Below are 26559 nucleotides of genomic sequence, written 5' to 3'. Positions count from 1 at the left end.
AACGCCGGGGAGGAAAAACTGGAATCTGCTTGTGTTTCTTGACGGATCTAGGTTAGACTGAAGAAAGATCTGGAAGGAAGGCTGGAGTTTTCTGGGACTCTGTCTCGCCAGAGCAGGTGGGACACACACACAGCTGCCCGAGATCCTAATGCAGGGGCCGGATCGGTGGCCCTGCCCCGCTGGCGTCTCTGCTATGGGGAACTTCAGGGGCCAAGTGCTTTGAATCAAGGTTCGTGAGCTGGAAAGTGTCTCTGGCCCAGGCTTTGAATACAGGACCTGTAGACAAGCCCTGCAGGTGTCCCCACCAAAGGGCAGCCAACGGAGACTCGAAGCCAAGACATCCACACCCACAGCTCGCAGGAGATAGAATCCACCACGTTTGGTCGTCCCAGAGCGGCCCCTGCAGTGCCACCGGGGGAAGCAGCCAGAGTGTGTCTCCATGCTCCGTCCTGTCCCGTGTGTGACCCTGGGAATGCCCTCTAATCGCACGGGCAAACCGCACCACGGTGTGCCCAGAGGAGACCTGGGAGGAGTTGGCGAGGACTAGATGTCAGCAATGGCCCGGTTCTGCTGGTCTCAGGAACTAAGCAACAGGGAGCTGTCACACATGTCATCCCCGTTGGCTGTGGGTGGTTCTGAGTGTGGCGACAGCACTGAGACAGCCTCCTCCTGTGATGACCCACCCATGGCTGGCTGTCTGTCTGTCTGTCTGTCTGGTTGTCTCACCTACAGCAGGAACATGCTGACAGACCTCTTGAAATGGAGGGGACCTTCAAGACACACTTCTCTCAAGTGACAGGTCTGGTGACTGCAGCCTCACCCCCAGGCCGGGGTGCAGAGCACGTCACACCTCTACCTCCCTGCACAGCCCAACCTCGGCAGCACCTGCCCCCTGGGACAGAAACTCAGCCTCAATACCTCCAGTCCCTCCCAAGATGCTTGACTGGCCTCTTATCCGGCCTCACCTCCCTCAGCACCAGGACCACTGGGGCATGCCGTGAGAAATCTGGAGGCTGAGGGTGATCAGCCCGGCCAAGTGCACCTCTGCCTGCAGACAGTGAGCAGAGCCGGGCAGCAGCTTGGCAAGGCAGGGAAAACAGGCCCCTGCCCCCCTGCCCTGTTGTGGTCAGCATCTCACACACACTGTGTCCAATCATACCCATCCATCGATGGGTGGGTGTACAGAACGCCGGCCCTGCCCAGCGGGAGTCCTTCAGGAAAAGGGACAGCACACCACTCAGGGGGCGGGTCCACTGCCCAGCCCTGCCTGTGGACCTGCAGGAAGGCCACCTACCCCAGCTGCACACCCACAGGCTCCGTGGCCACGCTCTGTGGGGCGGACGCTGTGCGAGGGAGGCGTCCCAGCGGTGGCCAATGCCAGCAGGCAGCGGCACAAACACAGGGCCGCAGTGCCCAGCGCCTTCCATCAGACCGCTCCAAACGGGCACCGCAGGGCCAGGGCACCGCAGCAGCTCTGTGCCCGCCTTCGGATCCTTCCCTAGGGCTGCTCCTCAGCTCTTACTCACTCAGGTCCTTTGCTTTGTCAGGCAGTGGGGGTGAAGCCTGGCAAGTACCTTCACTAAAAAGCAACGAAACAAAACGCACATCTGTAAACAAGTGAAATAGACTATGAAATCATGATCATAAACAACACGGCTGTTTAAAAACACCCCCCAACTTCACCACCTATGGGGCTGGGCCCTGGGGACCCTGGATGCTGGTTTTGAACACATGCGGTGTGTGTGTGGGGGCCCATGCCCCAGTGACCCCGGTCCCGGAGGTCATCTGACCCACAATCGTAGATGTAAGATTTCAAGGGCAGCTGGAAATACTCTGGAATTACTGGAATAACCTTAACCTCCCCAGGAGACCCTCCCTTTTTCACTTCTCACTAGAGAATCAAAGTGCCTCCAAGAGAAGCAAGGCCCCCACTGGTGTTGGGAGGACGCAGGCGCGAGCTGGAGGAGGGACAACGCTGAGAAGTGCTCATGGATCCCACGGTGTCCTGGGGCTTTGGGTCAAAAGTCCTCAGCGTACTTCACCTGCTCCTGTCTCAGCTCGGGCTGCCATGACAAAATGCCATCGCTCGAGAAGCTGAAACCTCAAAAACTTATTTTCTCACAGTCCTGGAGCCTAGAAGTCCAAGATCAAGGTTTGGCCACACCAGTTTCTGGTGCGAGGTCTCCTTCTGACTGCCGTGTCCCTGCCTTCACACACGGCCTTTCCCTGCTCCAAAGAGTACGAGTGTGTAAGCTCTCTGGTGTTCCTTCTCACACGGACACTGATTTTGTCAGAACTATAACTTCGTTTAATCTTAATTACTGCCTCAGAGGCCCCGTCTTCAAATACAGTCACGCTGGGGCTCCGGGCTTCCACCTGTGAATTTGGGGTGACGCCATTCACTCCCTTACATTCCAGTCCCCCACCCCCAAATTCATGTCCTTTTCACATGCAGAATATATCGATTCCAACCCATCAGCCCCAAAGGTCTTAACTCATTCCAGTATCTGCTGAGTCTGAAGTCCGAGTCCCATCCAAAGCTCGCACGGGCGAGACACCAGACACAGTTCACACTGAGGGGAAATTCCTCTCTGACTGTGAGTGTGTGAAACCAGGCAAGGCCTGTGTTTCCAAAACAGCAAGACGGGTCAGGCGCAGGACAGCCATTCCCATTCCAAAGGGAGAGACTGGAAGGGAGGAAGGGGTGATGGGTCCAAGCAAGTTCAAAACCTGGCCGCATCATTCCATCAGATATTAACTCCTGAGAGTACTCCTCTTCGGTCCAAGGCTCTGAGCCTCCTTCTTCCCTTTCCTTGAAGGACAGTGCGTGTCAACAGCCTTCCTTCCGGGCTCCCTGGTCCCAGCTGACTCTGTTTCCGCTGGGACAATCTCATCAGTGTTCCTGGCTTCCCCAGAAGGGCAGATTCAATCCCCAGCTCACACTAATCTCTTTATCAAATGTTATCAAATGGTTGGACAGCCTCGCCTTGGTCTCTCTTCAGGTCAGGCTTCACCTTTTTTTTTGCAATCTGGATCAGCTGAAACAATTGCCATATGATTTCACTTTCACTTGGGATCTAAAGAACAATATAAATGAACAAACAAACCAGAAACACACTCAGAGATACAGAGGACAGACTGGTGTTGCTGGAGGGGAGGGGCCTGAGGGACTGTGTGAAAAAGATGAATTGAGAAGTACAGACGGGTAGTTATAAAACAGTCACGGGGAGGTAATGTATAGCATAGGGAATACAGTAAGTAATATAATAACAGTGTGCGGTGGCAGGTGGGTACTGTAGGTATCAGGAGAACACTTTGTAAAGTATGCGACTGTCTAACCACTATGCCATACATCTGAAACTAACACACAATAATAATGAATGTAACCTGTAATCGGAAAAAAAAATTTAATTAAGAAAAGAATTTACAAAAATTTGAATAGGCTCAGAATCTCCTGATTATTCTAGTTTGGATTCCTTTCTGTTTAACAGTCCCTTCGTCAATTCACGTCTCTCCGCTTGCACTATTCTAAAGGAGTAAGGGACCAAAACTGCATCTTCAACATTTGCTTGGAAGTCTTCTCAGCTAAACACCCAGCCTCATCAGGCACAGGTTCTGCCCGCCACAAACCACTAGGACGGGGACACAGTTCAGCCACGTTCTTTGCCACTGTATCACACGGGCATCCTGTCCTGTTCCCCATCACCCAGAGGTGGGTTCCCCCGACCGATCCCCATCTGTGGACTTCGGGGGGAGGGACACACTCAGCTCACAGCAGTTCCCTTCCAGCACGGTTGTGCGACGGTCACACACAGTCAACACGCCCACTGTTCAAAAAGGAGCCAAGAACCGTCTCCCTGACAGCACAGGTGGTTCTGTGGTCAGCGACCAGAGCCTGGATGCAAAGGTCCACGGTCAAGGCCGATTCATAAGCTGTCATGGAACTTCAGCAAAATGAAAACCCAATGGAATGGGCCACTGTGGACAGACAGGTTCCCAGAGGCCCGAGACGAGAGTTCTCTCTGCTTTTGCGGCTTCGGTCTCTCCTTGTTGAGGACGATCAGCCACCACTTTTCACTGATGTTCACATGCCTCCTTAGAAAGAGCCTTTCCCTGCACTTAACAGATGCTACTTCTGGGCTTTCTGAGGTATAGAAGTCACTCACTGAGTCTGTTGGCGCTCTATGCAAAGTAAGGACAAGCAGACAGGCTCTGAGGACGGCAGCCTGGCGTGGCCGTGGGAGTCGATGCACATCACGAACCCCCAAGGAGCCAACCCGCCCGGGGCTCCCCACCTTGCACAGTCCTTTCTCTTTAAATCTGGGCTGGGGCTCGGACTTGCTTGGACAGGCGCATTCAGGGCGAGCAGTGCTGGGCCAGCTCCAGGGCTAAGCCTTAAATGGTCCTGGGAGCGTCTGCTTCTGAGTCCTCGGGAGCCCCGAAAAGGAGTCCAGCTGCCCTCCTAAGAAACTGCTCCCCAAAGCGGGCTCTCCGGGGAGAGAGCCCAGCCCCAGCTGCCTCCCACACGCCTGCCATCACAGAGGGACCCCTGGCCGGCCCAGCAAAAGACCCTCCCAGCCAAGCCCACTCACAGAACTGCGAGAAATCGTAACAAAATAATAAAATGGTGCTCTGCGCTTATGAAGTTCCAGGGTGGCTTTTACACAGTGTCGATGGAGAGATAAAAGAGGTCTTTGGGACAAGGGACATATAGAAAGTTAAAAGGGATTGACCAGACAAAGACTCACACCCACTGCTGTGGTTGTGAGTTTGCTCGCTGACTCAACAGAGGCATCAAGGGGCCAGAAACGGCTGCGGAGGGCTAGTCCAACAACCGTCCTCATTCGCCCCCCGCCAGCCCCACGGCCATGAGTGACATGGAATGGGATAATGCGTTCAAAACAGCACCCAGCTTGCAACATGGTAAGCAATCCAAAATGCTTATGAACTCCTTCATGCACTCTTTTTTTTTAATCCTTACCCAAGGATATATTTATTGATTTTAGAGAGAGGAAGGGAGAGAGAAAGAGAAAAAAAAAGCACATCAATACGAGAGAGAAATGTTGATCTGTTCCCTCCCACACACGCCCACCTGGGGATCGAACTTGCAACCTTTTCGCATCCGGGATGATGCTTCAGCCAGCTGAGCCATGCGGCCAGGGCCCTTCACGCACTCTCAGAGCAGTGACGTGAACACGAACATTTCTAGCCCGAGGCACTATGGTGAAGCAGTTAAGACTGTTCTAGAAGCAAACAGCCTGGGCTCATAGCCTGGCCCTGACCATCCCAAGCTGTGTGGTCGCAAGCAGACAGCCTACTTCACTCTTGGGCACCTCGGATTCCTCCTCTGAGAACAGGGTGATGGTGCTGAGCCCACAGTCCTGCTGGGGTTGAATGAGTTACATGGTGAGAACCCAGACGGTGCCAGCACTGGGGAAGGGCTACGTGAACTGTTAAGGTTTTGCTGTTTGCACGTCGCAGCCAGTCAGCTACACTAGCTTCTGTGCTCCAACAGCCAGTGTTTACCCTTAAAGATTTCAAAACTGAGAAACCATTACCCTGGCCTGGCTGGTAGCTCACTTGGTTGGGGGGTTGTCCCATAGGACAACAGGCGTGGGCTCGATTCCTGGTTGGGGTAAGTACAGGAGGCAAACGGTATGCTTTTCTCTCTCATGTTGCTATTTCTCTTTCTCTCTCTCTCTCTAAAATCAATAAATGGGTGAGGATTACCAAAAAAACCTGAGAAATTATCAGTTAGGATAATTAATTGTTATTTTTAGTCTCTTTTCTCTTCTGCATTTCTCCCTAAATACAGTTAGATCAAAACTCACTACTCTTTGGTAAAATCCTGGAAAAGCCGGCAACCCACTGTGAGAATAAGGCCAAGGAAAGTGACAAGTGACATGTGTGCAGGGTCACAAATCAACTATGCCGAGACCCCAGGACGCTGTGTAGCGGACAGGGCAGGGTGTGGCCCACGGGAAGGGGGCCCCTGCAGCTTGCACGGGCCCCCTAACCTGCGGCTGGGGGACCCTCCACAGTAAAGGGCAACACTGCCACACCGCCTGCGCCACCCCAGTGGCAGGAGGAAGGAAGGCCCCCCCGCTCCCNACACCCCCCCCCCCCCCCCCCCCGCAAAGCCCTCTGTCTTCCCTTAGGCACTGGGCAAAGGTTAGGAAGTCTCTTAATCTACTTATGTTATCTCACTTTGTACGACAATAACCTTTTACATTTCTGGACATTTTCAAATAAGCCATGACTCCCCTCCTGCCAACAAGCAGGGCCCCTGCAAGGACCTTTAATGAGAGCTAACAAGAAGCAGATTTTCTTTAAGAAACTAAAGAATAGGCGTTCTTTAAACAACTCTCAGAAATAGCTCAGCCGATTCAATGAAATCACCTTTGAAAACAAAACCGAAAAGAGCCCCGGCCCAACAGGTCCCTGCTCTAGGGCGGACTTTACACAAAGGGCGCGTGGAGGGGCCTGGGGCCCCCGCTGGACCTGAGAAAACCGGCCGTCCTCACCCCGCCGCTCTCTGTCTGTCCCGATCCCCTGCCCTCCCGTCGGTTTCTACACTTTTACAAAAGCGCTCAGAGGTTCTATTTCTGGCCCAGCGACAATTCCAGCCACTGCTGGGTTTGGACCAGATTTAGCCCGAGCACCGGCAGGTGACTCGCCCACAAGGTGCCAGTAGGGAGAGGGGCCGGCGTGCCCCAGCTCCTGACAATGACAGTGGCCTGTTGCAGGGCAGCAGGCTCTAAGGGCTCTGTGAACAAAGGCGCCTCTCTTTCTCCAGCCCTCTTTCCGCCCCATAACCTGGGTCTCCGTGTGAGCGGGGCAGGGAGAGGGGACACAGAGGGCCCTGGAAAGTAGCTGAAAGGAAGACACTGGGGCCACCTGGACATGCTCTCCCCCCCCGAGCTGCTGTACACGGGAGCCTTCACGCCTCTCTGGGGTTAACAGGTTCAGGGTCAGCAAGTCAAGCCCCAAAGGCTGCTGGTCATGGCGAGAACCACAAGAGGTCTGCAGCCCCCCTGTGGGTCACAACAGCCCAGCCTCTCCCGCCCAGGGCCACCCCTGCCCACCCCAGCCGGCAGAGCTATGGGCAGCACAGTGAGTGAGGTACCAGCACTGTTGCCAATTTCTCGAACATCCCACAGGCACAGTGCTCTGGGCTCTTCTGCTTGTGCCTGCCCCATGTCTCCCCACCCTGTCCAGTCTTGGGGGAGCGATGGAGAGAGCCTTGGAGGGGAGGTCACCCCACCACCCCAGCCACCTAAGGTGAGAAGCCTGCCTTCCCTCCGTCACCTCTGCAAGTGCTTCACACCAGCTGGGGCCGAGGCCGAAACACAGAACCACAGTGGGCCTCCCTGCCGCTGTCTCGGCCACTTAGGTTTACAAAGTCCCACAGGTCACTCCTTTCTACTGGGACCAGAGCAGGACTTTCTCCATCGCTCACTCGTCCTCAAAGCCTGTCCTGTCAGAAGACAGGACAGACTGCATCTTGCCAGGCTTTACTGCGGCCACAGCCTGGAAACCCCTGTCCTGTGTTCCCACCTCCTGTCCAGTTGCCTGAATGAGCAGCTGCCCCTGTACGGCGGTGCGCTAGTCTCTCTCGGGGTGCAGAGCTCACAGGCGGCCACTCCCTGTCTCAAGGTCCCAGTCCTAGGCTCTGCACGGCACAGATATTTAGTACAAGCCTTTTGCTCAAGCTCCAACATAAAATTCGGAGAAGCCAGCTGTCTGAGCTTGCTGGGAGGCAACTGAAAGGACTTGAGGCGCCTAATCTTGCTGCCCAGAGCATGTGAATCAGATACCAATTCCAGGCGAGGACGGGTCAGGCTGGCCGCAGCCCTGAACGCTAAACCACCTGGTCCAAGGTGGAGCAAGCTGCGCCCGGGGAGGGAGAGAGGGTGCGTGCCAACACCGCGCTTGTCTGGAAGCATGACCCCCTCCAGACCGGCGCTGGGCGGTGTTCCTGGGCCCCAGGCAGAAATATGACAAAGCCCACTGTTCCAATACTCACTCAAGTGCCCTCTGGCAGCTGCGACACCACAGCAGTGACGGCTGCGATGAGCTGGTGACCAGGTGCCACACAGGCTACACATGTCGGCATGTATGGCCTAGTGAGGCCGGAGAGCCCAGTGGGCGGGCAAGGTCAGACAAGGCAGGCTATTGGGCGGGTCACTGCCAACAGTGCGCCAAGCTCCAGGCCAGGCACCGGGGGCGCAACAAGACACGGCCCCTGCCCCCCGGAATCATGGTTTGTGGAAGAAAGGAAACGAGGCCAGTAAACACAAGTGGGGGACACCCACATGAGGACACTAACTCAGGCCCCGCTTGAGGACAACTGTGCAAATTACTGAAGTTCCCCAAACACCCTTTTCCTCATCCGTAAAGAGAGATTAAAAACATCAAAATCAAAGGGTGCTTTGAAAACAAAACACAAGCACTTTGTATCCAGTGCTCACCTTGGGATGAATCAAAAGAAAATTAAATAAATGTATGATGATTATTGCTCCTTTAATTAACCACAGAATAATTAGGTTTTATGCACAGATGTGAAGCATGACATCTCAGTGTATTTCTAACTTTTTCTCACGAACACATCTTCAAAATACCCAACCCTTGCAAGTTGGAAGTCTCTCTCACTTGCACTTGGTTCCCCACCGGAGGGTCCCTAGGGCGACCGAGTCACGTACCACCCAAACCAGGGCACCACCGAGGGAGGAGAAAACAGGAACGGAGAGTAATCCCACTGGTACAACCGGGTAAACCAGGTGTACTATTGTGAGCAAATGGAATTGCTGATCGCTTAATCCATCATTCATAGGCCAAGTTCAGGGGCAACGTCAGCTGCCATCACTAGGTACCCTTTCTCCATCCTTTTTGGGAGGGGCCAACAACTTCAAGAGCAGATCCAACTAAACTCCGACCTAGATAACAGCCAGCAACTGCACCCCCGCATCCGGAAGTCGGGACAGTCAGTGTGCGTGAACACCCCACCCCTCACCACACACACACACACCCCCCCCCACACACAGCTCTTCTCAAAATTCCTCAAAAGGTCACCCCGGTCCTGGCCCTCGCCCCTGTCGAAGACCCCCTGAGCGTCCTGTCGCCCTTACCTCAGGTGTCCCAGGCTGTAGAAGCGGGACTCGCCGTCGGTGGAGCGGACCACCTGCAGCGTGAACACGGGCTGCAGCTGCCTCAGCTCCAGCAGGACGATGGCCAGGTAGTGGATGAAGAGGAGAGCGTCCACAAGCGAGACCGCGTATTGCACGATGCCCTGGTAATTCCGGTCCCGGGAGTCCAGAATGCGGACCCCGTAGAAAAGCCAATAGGAAACCACAAAGAGAAAGATGAGGACCAGCAGGAGGGCGCGGAACACAAACACCCGTGGCACATCCGCTCTCTGCCTGCGGAAGAAGAGAGCCCAGGTCCCGATGAGCAGGATGAGGAGCTTGAAGGCCACGGAGATGAAGAGTCCCTCGCAGACGGTGCCACAAGGCTCCAGCTCGTCCCTCCACAGGATGGGGGGTAACAGGAGGAAGGCGATGGGGGTGAGGAAAACTAGAAGTCCAAGTGCCGCGGCAACGGCGAGGCCTAGGTAGCGCTTACAGTCCAGCCCCACGCTGTCCTCCAGGTCCTTGCTGATTCTGGCGATGTCCTCCTGGGAGATGCTGTGCTCCGAGGTGCCTGTGACGGCCGTGGTGGTCTCTCCCCAGTTGTCATCCTGGCGGGAAGAGCACAGAAGGGTGAAGAGCTGCAGGCAGCGGCAGGCCCTCTGTGAAAAGCCACAAAGCCAGTGCCCGGGGACATGGTGGGCATGGAGGGCTCACCTCGTGGGCTCCCCCTCCCCCACATGCGCTTCCTAGAAAACAGAAGCTTAGCTCGTTCAATGCAGGCCCTTTAAACTTGAACTACTTTCACTGAAATTTTCCAAAACACATCGTCTATTCACCTTTACAAACAGGGAGAGCGCAATCTGACCTTTCTGTGTGTGCGTTGGAGACTCCCCCACTGGTGGCTTATCCCTGTAGGGGAACCCCTGACGGGCTTTTGGGGGTCAGGGACCATTTGTCCTGTGATGAACAGCCTGCTGTTTGTTAGACTAACACATCGAGTTCTCCTATGGACCGAGAAGAGAAAGCACCCCCCAGCCCTTCCCTCAACTCATGCCTGGGTCACAGAGGCTTATTACCAAGTCCACCTTCTGGAAGTGCCCCCAGGAGCTCTGAACAGCGAGAGACAGAGCGAGGGGACTTACCTGGAACGAGTCAAAGCTTGCCTGCAGAGGGGGCACACTTTTTAAAAAAGCTCCTGAACAATTTTAAGACCCAGTGAATACACAGCAGTGCCAGGCACTTCCCTGACGACGCTTCTCGCCAAATGAGCTGAGCAAGTTCAAGTGTCTGCGGCCAGGGCAGCTGAAACTTTCTGCCTCGTTCTCCCCGCAAACTCAATGTCAAAGGCACGGCAATACCAGGATTATTACAACGCGTCTGTCCTCTACTTTCTTCCTTTCTCTGTCTTTTTAAAGTTTGTGGTTGTTTCTGGTTAGAGCAATGAGTCTCTGCACTGAATGAGACCCAGTTACCAGGATTTTAAACAATTTTTGACTTCACTGGCAATCCTGACTGCATTCAAAGCCACAGCGGAGCAAGGAGGCGATGAAAGCCCCGTGGGGTCCACAGAGGCTGGGCCTCAGAGCTTTGTGTATTAATACATGGTTTGACTTGGAAAGAAGTCAGAGTGGGTGAAGTTAGTGTGTAAGACACCAACTTAGGAAAATCTGGTTTAATAGTTGAATTGGTGAGATAGAGCTCTCCTAACCAAACAACCACCTCAAATCTAGTAAGGATAAAAAATACGAAATGGACAGGCTACACCCCGCAGCGGCGGTGGTGGTGGCAAAGGTCTTGACCTGTGGAGGAAGAGGTGTCACGTACATGGAGAGGTGACTATGTAAGGCAATAGAAGCAACCAAGACTCTCGACACGGCTGGTGGGAAGTACAGAATGATACACTCACTCCTGAAAACTCGTCTGGCAGTTTCATATAAATTTAAATATATGTTTAACTACATGACCCAGCAATTCCACTTCCAGGGTTTTATCACAATAAATGAAAACATATGTCCACAAAAGACTTGTATGAGAATGTTTTAACAGTTTTTATTCATAATAGCCCCAAACAGTGCAACCCAAATGTCTGTCCCTCCGGAGAATGCGTAACAAATTGTGGTGTATTTATACAACGGAGCACTGCTCAGCAAAACACCGAAGAACGAACTGCGGAAACATACCGCAGCATGGGCAAGTCTCAAAGTCATTGTGCTGAGTGAAAACAAAAAAGTCCAAAACAGGAGAATGTGACTGCAGTTACACCAAATTCTGAGACAGGCAGAGCTGATCTACAGAGCTAACAATCCGAACAGGGCCTGCCTTGGAGACGTGGGGGCGGTGGCAGGGGCTGCCTGGGAAGAACGGGAGAGGACTTCCTGGAGGAACAGAAATACGTGTGTTGGTGGGGGTGTGAGTTATTCGGAGTTATTCCGCTCTTAACATTTTTCACACTGTGCGTGTTCGATCTGTTCATTTCTCTGTATCCAAGTTTACTTCAATTTTTTTTTAAAAAGAAAAAAAATTGCAGAGTGAAAATCAGCCACACATTCAAAGAGGGACAACTTGCTCTGGTACCAGGTGAGGTCACAGGCTCCCCGAAACCATTTACTCTGGGACACTCTCCGTGAGGGCAGTTCCGGGCTCCACGTTTCACACGGGGCCCAATACTCAGTGGGTAACCAATACTGGAAGCACAGTGGCACCCTGCGGTCACGTTGCTGACCACCACGCTGCTCTGATTTAGCTGCTTGCCTTTTTTCCAGCCGAAGAGACACTCACTAACTCCCTGTGCATTTCAGAACGTGTGCACATCTGTGCCAAAAACAGGCTGATGTCTAAAGGGCCCTTTCAAGCTTGAGATTCTCAAACAGCAGAAGGATCTAAGATCCTCTAATCCAAGCCTCTTGCTTTTGAATGAACAAATGGAGGGCCCCCCCCAAGGCAGTGACTGCCCACGGTCACAGCACTATTGAGAAGTGCAGCCCCCAAATGCCCAATTCCATGCTCCTCCCACCATGTCATCATCCTGGCGTAAACGCCAAGAGCTTCCTAATGCAGCTACCAGACGCAGAGAAGCTGCAAAGAAGAAAGGCCTTCGTATGGGCCACCAGCCCTCTGGGTCCACATCTGGAAGGAAACTGACCCCCCGCAGCACCTAAGGGAGGCCCACTCTCAGGACGGGCCCCGTCCACCCAACCACCCCTCCAAACCTCCAACCCTGAACTACAGACCGTGACTCATCATGGGACAAACCCCACACTCATCCCCCAGCTGCAGCTCAGGGTCCCGAGAGCACCTTGTACACTCTGGGGAAATTCTAAGGTCAGTCCATCTATCCGCTCCTAAGTGCACAGTGAGGTACACCTGCAGGCACACGCAGAATCTGCCCACAGTTCTGTATCTCCACAGCTGCGTGTGCCTGTCCCCGTGTACTGGGGGCAAAGGCTGGACACACGTGTGTTTCAGGACCTGTGGAGGACACGCAGACGTGCTTCTGACTGCAGCTCAGATGTCTATTCAACTCCGGTGGGCTGCCGGACAGTGGGGGCCCAGAGAGAAGGACCCACAGAACGTTTTATTTAGAAAATTCACAAGTCACCAATACAGCTGACCCTGGACGATGCGGGGTTCGGGGTACTGGCACCCCGGTCCCGTGTGCAGCCGAAGACCAGTGTACAGCTTTGATGCTCCCAAAACTTGACTATTACCAGCCTACTGCTGACCAGAAAAGCCTTACAAATAGCATAAACAGTGGATTAATGCACATTTTGTACGTGTGTCACATACTGTTTTCTTAAAGTAAGTTAGAGAAAATGCAATGAAGCAAATCATAAGGAAGAGAAAAATGCATTTACAGGACCATATTTACTTAATGAAAAACAAAATCCTCAACAGCTCAAGCCCGTGTCGTTCATGGATCAACTGCACTTAAAAAATTGGGTGATTTCACATAACATCCTGATTTCCAGCTTTTCTTAAATATGGCAAGGCACACCACAGAATCCCTGCACCGCTGTGCAGGAAGCTGTGTCTGGGGCCAAGGGGCTGCTGTCCCGTGAGTGACAGGGGAAATGCCGTCTCCAGGGCGCCACAGACTCCCCGCCCCCCACTCGCTGTCCGGGCCGACGCTGCGGTGGGCGCCAGCGTGGGCTGTTCACCCCCACCCCTGCCTGGTATGTCTTGCCTGTTAGTGTGTCCAGGGCCTACTTCGTGCACCCATGTCTCCCTACCAGGCATAAGGACGTAGCCCCCAAGTTATTCCGTGGCCAGTCGTGATGTTCTGTCTGAGTTGTCCTAGCCACCCTGTTCTTCACCACTCGACTTGGGCTTCGGGAAGGAGGGTCCTCCCTTCCTTTATCCTGCTCCCCTTCAGGGACTCTCCAGACACTGCAGCCCTTAGCTTCTCTCTCCTCTGCCCTGAGGTCTACCTTGCTGGTTTCTTTTCAACACCATTCAAAGCAAGCCTGCCACTCACACTTAGGAAGAATCCCCAAGCTAGCCAATGGCAGGACAAGCTGTCCTTAGACCAACAAGAAACCACGGGTCGTGGATAAACTAATCAACATGCTGGAAAAATAAAGATAAAAACCCAAGAGAACCTACTGCAACACAGCTTAGAAAAACATTTACCGAAAGGAGCCCCGACCGAGGGCGGCACGCTCCCAGGCCGCCTTTGACCCTCACCTGGACTTCCTCTGCCCGAGTGGCATCGCTGCCCAGCAGTGGCTCTCCGGGGGGAGCCTGAATGGTGACCGATTTCTCTGACCCTCTGCCATCTTTATTCCGGGGTGATTTGTGTCTCTCTCTGTTTCTTTCCCTGAAAAATAAAGATAATCAGCTAGCACATTTTCCCCCAAGTTAATTAACTCTCATCAAAATAGACTGTACCTTTCATTTTGAATTTAGGAAAATCACACACACACATAGTTGTCCCCACAAAGAGTAAGCTGATCTTTTCTCCCTAAGTAGAGATACTAAGAAGTATTTCCTTTCCGCGATCATATTTTTTCACAGTCTAAAACAGTGAATTTTAGAATTTGTGTAGCTAAAGCACACTGGTATTGTAAAATGATTGCCTTGGTTTGCTTTTTATTTAACTAAACTTATCTTCTAGGACCTTGTATTAGGACAACCCTGCACAATATTCAAGCTTGGGTCTGTCCAAAAAAATCTGGGACACACCGTCACCCTACACCTTTGGACAAAAAAGGAAATTCTAAACTGGCACAGAGAACCATTTCTTCTCATTCCTACAAATTCAAGGTAAAAGGCATTCCTGCCAGTTCTAGGTGAACCAACGACACCCCTGGAAACAAACCAAAGCTAGGTTGAATGACACCACAGTGTGCACGTGTGTCTACATGTGTGCCTGTGTGAATGTATGTGTGCACGTGCATTTGTGTGTGGGTGCACGCATGTGAGTATGTGTGTGTGTTCAGGCCTCCAAAGGAAAGCTGGCTGCTGTGTCACATTAATTCTGGGTGGTCCCCCAAGGTGGCTGTAAGAGCCCCCTGCTCTGGGTCCTCCTAGAAATTGCAAAAGGAATCAATTGCTTTGCAAAGCTCAGAGGTCAACACCTGGGCATCAATGACCCACGGGAACTGACCCTCCAGACCCCAACTGGGAATGGTCAGTACAACCACGGGAGCCCATCGGTGGCATATTCCTTCAACCTCTTGTCCCACAGGCGGCCTTGACCTCAGTCCACCTTCCTTCACCCACTGTCCTCTTTCCCACACGTCGCCGGCAGGGCAGAAGCACTGCGCACACTGACCATGGGGACAAAGCCCCTACAAGACGTGTGGCCCTGCACGCATTCTTCAGACTCTGGACACTTCCGTTTCCTTGTATGTGAAACGGGGACGATGATAACACCACGCAGACAGAGCAGGTAAAGCCACACAGGAGTGTGGAGTAAGGGTCAAGGGGAAGTAGCTGTGATTACAGCGATTCTTCTTGCCCAAGGCAAAGCACGGGGACCTGACTTTGGGAAGGCTCCCCTCGCTCCATCGAGCATCTCCCGTAACCCACCACTCAGCTAACAGAACCCCGCAGACCGCCTGGGTTCCAACTCCTGCCTTGTCGGTGTCCTCCCAGGATGAGCTTGGCTAAGTCCCGCTGACTCCCAGGTGATAACATCTCTGATCTCTGCGCAACTTAGCATTGCAATCTGTTGTAAATCAGAGTCTAGGAATAGAAGTGTTCTGACCAGCACAGGTGTTTTATTTTAACCAGGCAACCAGGGAGGGAAATAGCTGGGAGATGGGAGAGGGGAAGGCCAATCACTCCACCCCACCCCCCACCCAATTCTTAGAGTGTTTTACTAAGTACTTTGTTGTATTAATTTCATTTCAACCCAACAATAATCTTATGAGGCCAGTATTCCTGTCCCCATTTTACAGACTAGGAAACGGGGGCTCAAAGAGGCTAAGTGACTTCCCAAAGTCCCAGTCAGTGTCAGAGCAGGGTCTGAGCCCAGGCCACTCCCCTCTGCCTCGGCTGACACTCACCATCCCGCACTCATCAGAGGAGGCACAGGAAGGTTCTGCCACTTGAATATTCCATGGCTCCCCCCACACCCTGTGCTGGATGAGCCAGTGCAGCTATGAAATGTGCCTCTGAGGCTGCTGCTAGGAGTCACGGCCAGGCTGTGACCTTGGAGAGCACAGAGTGCCCACCCAACACCCCGGGCTGCCAAAAATAATCACTTCCGAAGGACTCCTGTGAGAAACAATAAGCAACTTGGGTGCGATTTCCCACGTGCCAGAGTGAACCCTTCAGAGTCTAGAACTGAGGCTCCCCAGGGCCCCCCCACCCCTGGGCCAGACCCAGCAGCCACCCCTCGATTTCGCTATGTCTCCCCTTTCCCCACCTGCTCTCACCTGTCACGCTCTCTGCCATCAGTCAAGTCCCATGCTCCCCTAACCCATCTGTCCATCCACTGGGCCCAGGGGTCAAGTCCTGTGACAATGCAAATTCCACTGGAAATCAAAATGCTTTCTGAGTGCCAATTCCTGGAGCCTGAGCCCCACCAGGCAGGGGGCGGGTGGGGAACCACCCAGGGCTGGAAACAGCCTGTCCGACCGCCCACGGGCTCAGCCTGGCCTGACAGCACCGGCAAGAGAAGCACCATATGCTCTGGTAACATCTGAGGTAAACCAGATAAGGGCCCATTATCTGATAACCCCAGGGGGGTTTCTCATCCCCAGCGCCAGAAACCCTAAGCCAGCGCCTCCCAAACCGGAGTGTGCAGAGAAGTCCCCAGGGGGTGAGGATCTGGGCACAGACTCGCTGGCGCCACCCTCCGAGAGTCTGTCTGGGGAGGGAGAGAGCAGGAATCTGCATTTCTCAGCAGCGCCCCAGGTGATCCAGGAATCGTTCCCCTGATCGTTGCCACCCAGACCCTCCTGGGGGAGGGGAGCTATTGGACCAACTGCTTGGAAGTCAGCCTGTATGTGAAATGCCCTGTCTACAGCAAGGGCTTGATCGAGAGAGCCATGGGTGTAATCCTCAGCTGTACAGTGTCGCAAGGTCCGGTGGCTTCTTCATTAAACTAGCCTCGGGGGGTGAGGCTGGGAGAAAGGCTCAGGGCGGCGTGCATGGGGACACAGGGATACCCCGCGGCGAGAGCTCCCCCACCACAGCCAAGTGAGGGCAAATGTGAAGGGTCCATCCACTCCTTATTGTCCAGGGAGCCAGAACCGTCCTGCAGCTTTTTCGGAGGCGCTGGTCCTGAGTGGCTGCCCGGCGGGTCTGTGCCAACACTAAATACACAAGTCCAAAAAACCCCTGTTGGCCGGCGCTCTCCAGATCACAGAGCTACAGCCACAGCGTGGCTGCCTCCTGTGCAACAGGTCCCCGCATCCGTCCCAACCGTTCCTGACACCCTGACTCCAAGAAAGGGCCTGTCCTCTGGGAGAGGGCTCCCTCGTGGTGACCAGTCAGAGGACGCAGACCGGAGATCAGGGGGCCGAGGCGACCAAGCCACTGAAAGAAGCGCGGGCACACGTGGGCGCTTTGCGGCTCCAAGCAGTCTGGATCACCTGCGTGTCTTTGCTGAACAGGTGTGTCAGCCACAGGACTCTTGGTGTCTTCCTCTCTCAGTCTGTTTCCATGCAACTTCTGCCCGTCTGGGTCAAGATGAGTGTATCTGTGCACATGTGTGTGCAGGAGGGGCAGGCAGAGCGGACAAGGGCGCAGCACGCGTCTGTACCTACGTGCCTGTAGACTCATCTACCCAGGCGATGCCAGGGCTGAGCCTCTGGCAGCTGCTGCAAAGACCAAGCCCAGCAGCTTCCCCATCGAGTCCCACATGAGTCCCACTTACAGTCGGCATTTCCTGGGAAGCAGAGCTGGCTCTGTGGCTGTTGTTTGCTCTTTCTATTTGGGGAAAGCTGGCCCCACCAGGTGCCCCTCCCTTTCCTTCTCACCACCACCCACTACCTGCCCTTTCTCTCTGCTGACTGCGGCTGCGGGGCCTGGCTGGCTGCTTCCTCTCGCACTCAGTCTGGGCAGCCTGGGAACAAAGGCCGCAGCCCCCTCCACTCGGGCAGCCCTATTTTGGACAATGCATTTTGGCATATTAGTCACATGAGTTACTCTTCATTTCCTTTCCATTTGTTTTCCTGCCACTGACTCCTGCCCGGCCCAGGGAAACAGCACAGGCTTCCAAAAAAATGAGTGGGCCTGATACCTGCAGCGGGTGCCCACTAGCCTGGGGACCTCAAGCAAATCGTGGTGCCCCTGGGCCGCAGTCCCACCAGCTGGTCAATGGGGGCACCGCCTCCCACCACTGCAGGACGGCTGTGAGGACGCAGGAGAGGACTGAGGGCCCCCGGGGGCGCTCGCCTGGTGGTCCTCGCCATGGCTGCTGTACTCAGCTCAGGGAACCAGGGAACCAGTGCACCAGACCCCACCGGTCAGGCGAGGCCGGCCGACGCTGCACCATTTCCCCAGCTATTCAACCGGACGCCCTCTGGAGATGACAGACACCACAAAACCAGGACACTAACCTCTTTGCTAGAAAAGAGTCGCCTGTCATCTGCTTGGAACCCAGCCCCTCCTGCGAAGTCTACCTCAGTGTCATCAGGCATATCACATTTGGAGCACTTCATGACTCCTGAGTCCCAGTTCTACTAAGATTACCCCCCAAAGCTAGGTCCCTCCCCTCTCCTACGCTTCTGTTCAAATTCCCAGCGAGGCCCTGAGCAGAGTGGCCTTCCCAGGGACAGTCCGGGGTATGAGAGGCTCTTGGCTGGACTGAGGGCCTGCTCAGGCCAGTGGAGGGGAACTGACACTGCTTCGTGTCCTGTACGTCCTGACAAAGAGTGACAGCCTCTGCCCCACAGCGAGGACATCCCACATGGCCGCAGACAGGGCACTCACCACCTGTGGGCGCTGCCTGTTTCTGAAGAGCCGTGGAGCGCACTGCAGACAGTGTCCCTGCACCAGAGCTGTCCCAAGTCGGCCCCCAGTGACGTTCCTCGATCAATTTATTAAAAGTCTCAGCTTGTATTATCATTTGCTAAGTGCTTTCCACGTGGGTCGGGGAAGGCACCAAGAGTCCTGCATGCGGTTAACATGGAAAGTTACAGTCTCTTTCAGTTTCCACAGGGCACGGCAGCTCTGGATGGGTCTCCGGGGGCCCCCAGAGGCCTGAGGAAACAGCCAAGCAGAGCAGAGGCCCCGAGGCATGACAGTTGGGACTCGCATGCAGATAAAGGACACTGGGGGTGGTCCCCACTCAGAACACTGCAAGGGGTCCGGTTTATGCATTGCCGAACTCCAAGAGAGCCCCAAATTCCGACGTCCACCCTGTGGTGTGAATAAGGGAAGCCGGGCACACGGACGAGGAACGGCTTTTTCCAGGCAGGTCCGAAGACCAGCTGCTTTGAAAGCGCTATGCCTGGTATTTCACAGCGAGTTTGGCGTGTGCACCCGGCGGAAACCTGCGGCGGCACCGCCACTATCACCGGGCTGGCTGGGCCCCCACACAGGTCCACGTGCGACCTTCCCCTGAATTTTTATGATTCTAACAGCAATGCACGAACACTCAGAAAACTGTGAAAGTTTGAAAAGCACCCATAGGCCTCATAACCCCAGAGACAGATTCAGATCCCTAGTAACCCAGACACGGACGCGGTCAGCCTGTGCACACCCACCTCATCGTGAGAATAGAGAGCTCTCACAACGTGGAAGGGGCGAGCCTTGTCTTTTACAGCATGGCCTCAGGACCACATTTACATGTCATTGTCTTTCAAAACCCTTCTTTTACCCTTTTTCACCCCAGATTTTTAACTGCAGAAGCACACCTGTGAAAGACTGAATGCACACAGAGGGATGATGACAGGGACAGGAGTGTCCCCGCCAGTCACGGTCTGAGTCCAGACGCCTCCGTGTGGAGGACCCTCCTGGCAGCCAGGAGAACCCCTGCCGGGCCCCTTCCTGCCCATGGACCTGCACTCAGCTGCTCACACGAGGACCTGCTCAGTCAGGGACATGCCTGTCACCCTGCCCAGGCCATGCAGGGCTGGGCCACCTATGGGCCCCTGGGCAGTGGCCAGATGGGGCCTTTGACTATGGGGCTGAAATGCCATGCCATACATGGCACTGATGTGGCCACTGGCCAGCAACCTCCTACTATGTGCTGTGTCAGATGTTTTACATGCACCATTTAATGACCTCTCGACAACCCTGCAAGGAGGCGACTGCCGTACCCATTCCACAGATGAGTCTGAAGAAGTGGCGGCACCGGAGTTTTAGCACCCGCAGCCTCCAGCAGCACGACGCCTCCTCCTCAGCCACTTATTACTCGCCAAGCACTCAGCAGGTCTGCACAGTGGGCTCGTGTGCATCGGTGCGCCCCTGCGCATTCTGCTCAGGGGAGGGGTTCACCCCTAGCCCCCAGGACAGTGTTTTCAAGGCCCAAGTTCGTTCGATGGGAAGACCAGTCAGAGAGAAGGAACACCAGGCCCATCCCGCCTCACCATGTGAGCCTCGTGGCAAATGCAAAATGGACCGAGGCAGCAGCTCTGGCCAAAAGGCAACAAATTAACACAGCTTTTAAAAAATTTCCATTTCCATTCTTCGTGAAGCTTTGGGAGAACTGCCATCTGTGAGAAGTACTTGGAAGTGAAGAAACATTTCCACGGCAGAGAGAAACTTTAATTTAAAGTTGATTGTGAGACATTAAGGTCATCAACTGTAATGGAAGCAATAAAACGCAGCGTGGCGGTGTGGTCACGCCCAGCCGCGCTGAATGCTCTTCGCGCTCTGCTTCTCACGCACACGGACCGAACACCCAGCCCCCAGCCCTGCAACTCGCACGGGCACGAAAAGCTAATCTAAACACCTAGCGACCTGCAAGCGTCCCCAACAAGGAGGGTGGGGCCATCCACAGCTTACATACCCTTGTCGGTGAGATTTTTTCGAGTGACTTGAATAGTAAGAATATCCAGAATACGTGGATTCGGTATCCATAGCAGTGCACAGCTTGCTTTGGATGAAGTAGCAGGTACTGTTTCTCCGTGGAGGTAGAGAATTTCACCGACTGTGTTCTTGGAACCTCAAAGCATCTGGGAATCAGGAAGCCACTCTTAACAGGAACAAATCCTGGGGAAATCGGGGAAAACAGGCATCAACCTTCCGAGCTGATCTAAAGGGGCTGGAAGCTAAATGACAGCAGCTACCTCCTGTGGTGTCTCTACTACTACTGAACAACTGAGCAACAGTGAAGCTTCTGGATGCTGAATGCTCCCCTCATGCAGCAACAAACTTCCCAGATACCTGGGAGGGAGACAGGTAGGCGACTGGCAAGCAGACCCCCCCTCCTTCCCCAATCACAGCAGCAGGAAACGCGGAGGTGAGCGACCCCCGGCCCTGGGCCATTTCCGGGACACAGCCTGACCCCCAGAGGCCCCGGCGGGGGGGAGGTGACTTCCCACAGCCCCAGACACCAGGCCCAGCACCCCCTGCCAGTTTGCTGATTACAAAAATGATACGCAAGGAAGTCACTTTTAAGGGATCTGCTCAGTTTCCGAAGGCCAATTTTAAAGGAAAAGAAAAAAAGTTCTCAGTGTTTTCAAACCAGGAACCCAAATTCCTGAGAATTTATGTGAGGGAACTAATTTCTTTTTGAAAGAAAAACCATTATTACTGCACTGTCTGTAACAGTAAAAAGCTAGAAACAATCTAAATGCCCCCCAAACAGGGGAGTAGGTTTAACCACCCAAAGAAATACCACACAGCTGCGTAACATAACAGCTGCGTAGAGTGGAGACTTTTATGACGGCCAGTAGGTTTCCAACGCGGCTACAGCACCGGGCGCAGGGATCTACCCTGGAGTTAGGACGCTATAAAATCACTCAAGTAAAGATAAGGATGGAGAGGGACACCAGAAAAAGAGAGCAGGTGATTGATGAGTTGCAGGCTCCTAGGCCTTTTCCCACATCTCCATTGGATATTGCTTGGCAATAAAAATAAATCAGAAACATTTCCAAGTAAATTCCTGGACCCCACATGCTAACTTCTAGAAAACTTGAGATCTGCAAGTAGCTCCCCTCCCTTGCGGCCATCACCCCAGAGCTGGTCTCCGCCCTCCAGGGCTCCTCCTTTCAGGGCCCCTGGAAGCTCAAGCTGCAAACAGAGCCAGTGAGGGAAGTGCGAAGAAAACAACAAAGGACCTGCAAACACTGTGCCCTGTCCCTGCTGGGGGAGGTCACGGCCCCGCCCCACCCCCACCCCAGCAACCACTTGCAGGTGTGGAGGGAACCCCTGAAGAACCGGCACAGCCCCCGCCCTCAGAGGGCGCCTTCCAGCTCCTGGGTGGATGGCCCAGGGCTAGCCTCCTGGGTCCTGGATGTCAGATGGATGTTGGGACTCATCCTTTCAATCCTCCTCTGCCCACAAGGGACCCAGGCGAGCAGAGGGAGACCTGGGCTCTGGCTGGGGCTCTTCTCTGTCTAGAACAGCCTGGCACTTGCCACCGTCCAGCCGTGAGCACCAGTTTTCCCTTGTCACACCAGGGTGAACCAGCGAGCCACCGTCTTCGCGGGGTTGATCTGAAGATACAGGATCTGGCACTGGGTCCCCAAACCCGCTTTTACTGGCTTATTAGCTGTGTGACTTCAGTCGCAATACCCAACCTCTCTGAGCCGGCATCTGTAAAGTGTATCTAACAGGGAAAAAAATAAGCTACACAAGTGTGAATGCTCCCAGCAGCAGCTCCAAGTATGTTCTAGGTAAACAAAGTCGTGTTTGTCAGTACGCCGGGTCCGGTTCTGAAACCTGATGTCCCCTTGTCCCTCTGGGGAAGAGGGAAGCTCTAGGAAAGGAACGGGGCAGAGCAGGGCCTGCACTGCCTCCCCCGCCTGCCCTGGGGGGCTCCCCTGTAGTCAGAAGGCACCGGGCTAGCATCTCCTGCTCACTAAGCCTCCAGTCTCCTCATCCCTTAAACAGAAATAAGGCAGCCTATTTCTCCAGCGACTGTGAATGTGAAAACGAATGTCAGGCATTTGGAAAAAAAATGTTAGTTTTGCCCTTAGGCCTACCCGACTGTTCCTAGAAGACTTCACCAGCACACTCACCTTGGCTTCTCCCTCCTGTGCCCTACACCATTTCCACGAGCAACTTCAGTGAGCTCTCGGCACCTGAAGGCACCTGAGAATCGTTCCTTTCTGCTCGGGGCTTTGCAGCTGCGTCCCTGGCAGGCCGCACTGGGAGGTGAGCCAAGCTCCGTGGGCCTGCCCTGAACCAGCCCCTCTCCCTGAAGGCCCTTCACCCTGCTCTCTGCTGACCAGCAGGTTCTAACTCGGCTGCTCCGCCCAGAACCCCCACTGCCCCTTCCACACTCAGAATTCACCACCCACCCCTCCTACACTTTCCGGGCCTCCCAACCCATCATTCCTGATTGCCCTTTCCAGGCCAACTTCTGGCCAGCTCTGGCGACCTGTTGCTGGGGGTCTCAGAGGCAGGTGGCCCATGTCCTGAGGACCTGGCTGATCCCATTCCGGCCCCCGGCCATGCCACCGTGGGGCAGATGCCCGCCACTCCGGGCGCCTGCTTCTCCCCCTGTGAAACGAGGCCATTTCACACGATCACTTCCTAGGCTGCTTGTGAACATGCACGGAGACTCCCCACGTCAAGCCTCCGGCACCTGGTAACCCAAGTGCCGCCCCTCTTCCTCCTCTGCCAGCAGACGTCATTCTCTGTCCTCATTAAAAATCCTGGCCATCCATTAAGGCAACTCCAGGCATGTCCCTCAAAGGAAATCACGGGTTCCTTTTGGGAAAGGTTCTACCCAACCCTACCAGCTGCCCCAGTCCGGTTTCCCTCCCACAGCTCCGGCCTGTACTTAGCGAAGGCGGGGTCTGTGTACTCTGCCACTCCCCTCCCCATTGTCACCCCAGTCCCCCATCCTTTCCACCGAAACAGCTCTCTGCTGGCCAGTGATGGGCGCAAGCCTAATCCAAAGGTCACATCCTGTCCTCTGTCCCCTAGATCTTGTCCCGCCTACTCATTCATCCACCGCCCTACGTGGGAAGCATCTAGGGACCCTTTTGGCAAAGCTGGGGACACAGCAATGCCAGCGGGACACAGGTCCAACATAGTGGACTGATGCCATCCCTCCAACATGCCCCCCATCTCCCCATCAAAGTGTCCCTAAGGACGCAAACTCAGCCACTACTCCCCATCCATGGATTTCCCCTAAAGCAAGATGCGAAGACAAGAGATACTGTTTGCCCCCAGGATGCTCTGAACACATAGGCACCCAGCAAGTACCAAAAGGTCGAGTCCCCAGTGCTCGGGTCCCACCCAGAGGCCTCTGCTGCTCTGGGTTCATTGCCAACCACCTTCGCACCTGTCCTCCACTGTCCTGGCCTGCTCTTCCCCATTTCCCCTGCCAGGTGATGCAATCGTCTGATGGGTCCTATAGCTCCACCTGGGGCCACTTCAATGCTCACTCTCCCCTTCCTCCCAGGCGGCCCTAAGTGCCTTCTGTTCTCCAGGCTCCTCCCCCGCCCCTCACTCTCCCAGTTCTCAGCCACCCACCTCCTCCAGGGCTAGCCCATTACCAAGCCTACAGGTTTCCTCTTGAATCCAGTCTACGCAGAGCCCAGGCCCTCCTCCTGCATCACACTGTGAACTCCTGTCCGAGGCCTGAGTGGGGACTGAGAAGCAGCAACAGGCAGCCAAGCAACAAAAACCCACAGCGCACTCATTTTAAAAGCCACTGTAAGAGTTTCGATGTACAGTAGTCACAGGAGCCCCCCCTTACCCATGGGGGACACATTCCAAGACCCCCAGTGGATGCCTGAAACCACAGATAGTAACGCATCCTATATGTACTATAATTTTTATATATATACATACTTATGAGAAAGTTTAATTTATAAATTAGGCACAGTACGAGACTAACAACAATAAAGAATAATTAAATGGAACAATTATGACAACGTGCTGTAACAATAGTATGTGAATGGGGTCTCTCTCAAAATATCGCACACGCTGTACTCAGCCTTCTCCTTCCTGCGATGCTGTGAGATGACACAGTGTCCCTGAGATGAGAGGAAATGAGGTGCATGAGACGCTGTAAAGGAAACCCACGGCCACTGGACGCAGGCACTGCAGGGCCGCCAGCAGCTCTGACCACCCACACGACCACTACTCGACTAAGGAGTGGGCAGCGTTCGCAACGGGGACGCCCTGAACCATAGGACAATTCACCTCTCGGGCGGGATTGAGCGAGATTTCATCACACCCCTCAGAATGGCGTGCAATTTAAAACCTATGAATGGCTTATTTCTGGGATTTTCCATTTAGCACTTTCAGAGAGTGGTCGACCACAGGTAACTTAGACAGCGGGAAGCAAAACCCTGGGTAAGAAGGGACGATGTAGTTAAGGGACAGCGTAGTTAACAGAGAAGCACATCATGAAGCTTATCACTCCGATGATATATTTACAAGACTGTTTCCTTGTATACACAAGAAATTTGTGGAATTCACACAGGGTCAGAGGGCCGCCTTATCAGGAAGATAATAAAGTTTTCAAAAGGAACCAGATCCCCGGGGTGATAAACTAACTGATCGGCTGCTGGCCTGAATGGGATGGAGGCAGATGCAGGTGTTCTGAAGGGTCCTGGAGTCCGGAACCCCTGACCCGACCCACGCTGCACTGGGACGCACCAGCACGGGGCTGCAGCTCCTCACTGCGGCCAGGAGGGCGGCGCTGAGATGGGGGGCACAGGCCACGCCTGAGTGGCAGGATCTTAAATTCTGGAATTGTCAGGCGGAAATGGCAGGGAGAACCGCCTACACCTCCCTTTACTCAAAGCAAAGTGAAGATCGGTGGCCTCGAAGAGAATCTTCCCCCAAAGTCATGTTCATGCACACAGAACACACCGACTACTTAAACGGAGAACACGGGGCTCCGAAAACCATAGGAGGGAAACAATATGTTATGGTAAGGACAGTGGTAAACAGAAGCTAACCTTCCTTTCCCAAAAGGAAATTATAATAACATCAACAGCTCTGCCTGGAGCTTATTAAGTCACTAAGGGAACTCTAGTTTGGAGGGCAGCAGGCTCCCTGGCCAGGAGTGCAGAGACTTGCACTGAACTTGACCAGCCACCGCCCTCGTTCTCCTCCTTCCATAGGGGGCGTTGTCAAAGGGAAAGACGTTCCGGTGCATCCAGGCTTCTATATGCTGTGCATATTACTTCAAATGTTTATTTGTTATCACGTTGTATATAAAATGCTAAAGGGTTGATTCTATTCAATATTATTTTTACTGTGTTTAGAGGCCAACATTTTCCTCAAGATACCTGTGTTTAATTGTATGGCATTCAAGGGGAACGTGAGAGTTTAAATAATTTGGTTTAGAGTCAACTTCACTTCTACAGAAGAGAAGCGATGTGGTTAGAGTGCCCCTGTTCAAATCCCAGCTCCGGTACTTATCAGCTGTGCAACTTACATCAAGCTATCAACCTTTCTGTGCTCGTTTCCCTAACTATAACAACACAGTTACATACAGCACTTACCGTATAGCCTCAGTGAGGTGGCTATTCAGTGAGATAATTCACCATCAGTCAGAACAGTGCCTCATATATGGTGAGCACTCACAACAGTGAGGGCATTGTTATTATTCAGCAAAGTAAAATTCTGTCAGAATGCCTTTGTATGGCATATTACTTGCATATCATTTTCATTGAACTTAGGTACTTTGGGAGGATCTGTCATAGTCTATCTTTCATGAAGACCATTAACTGTAGCTGAGTAATTTCATGATTTCCACCCTGTTCCATGCAGGCCCCCTTTTCCCGTCCCCAGGTTGGGAGTGAGTATCACAGAGCTCAGAGGAGACAGTGTGTTTTCCTCGGTTTCCCGAGAGGACCTCGGGGCTGTAAGGGAGGGTGTGGAGGGCAATGGCAAGGTC

General features: G+C 53.8%; 1 protein-coding gene across 1 annotated transcript in view; it reads right to left on the bottom strand.

The window, feature by feature from the left end:
* Positions 1-26559, bottom strand: part of VANGL1 (VANGL planar cell polarity protein 1) — a 49859-nt gene that overhangs the window by 20503 nt on the left and 2797 nt on the right. Inside the window, exons 2-4 of the mRNA XM_037038774.1 lie at positions 20536-20738; positions 13812-13944; positions 9129-9736 (exon numbers count right to left, since the gene is read on the bottom strand). Coding sequence (XP_036894669.1) covers positions 9129-9736; positions 13812-13944; positions 20536-20606 — 812 coding nt within the window. The 5' untranslated portion in view covers positions 20607-20738. The remainder of the gene's footprint in view (positions 1-9128; positions 9737-13811; positions 13945-20535; positions 20739-26559) is intronic.

This window comes from Sturnira hondurensis, unplaced genomic scaffold, assembly GCF_014824575.4.
Source record: "Sturnira hondurensis isolate 20B ecotype Veracruz unplaced genomic scaffold, ASM1482457v3 Scaffold0024822, whole genome shotgun sequence".
Taxonomy (NCBI): domain Eukaryota; kingdom Metazoa; phylum Chordata; class Mammalia; order Chiroptera; family Phyllostomidae; genus Sturnira; species Sturnira hondurensis.
This window is presented reverse-complemented; position numbering and strand designations above follow the sequence as displayed.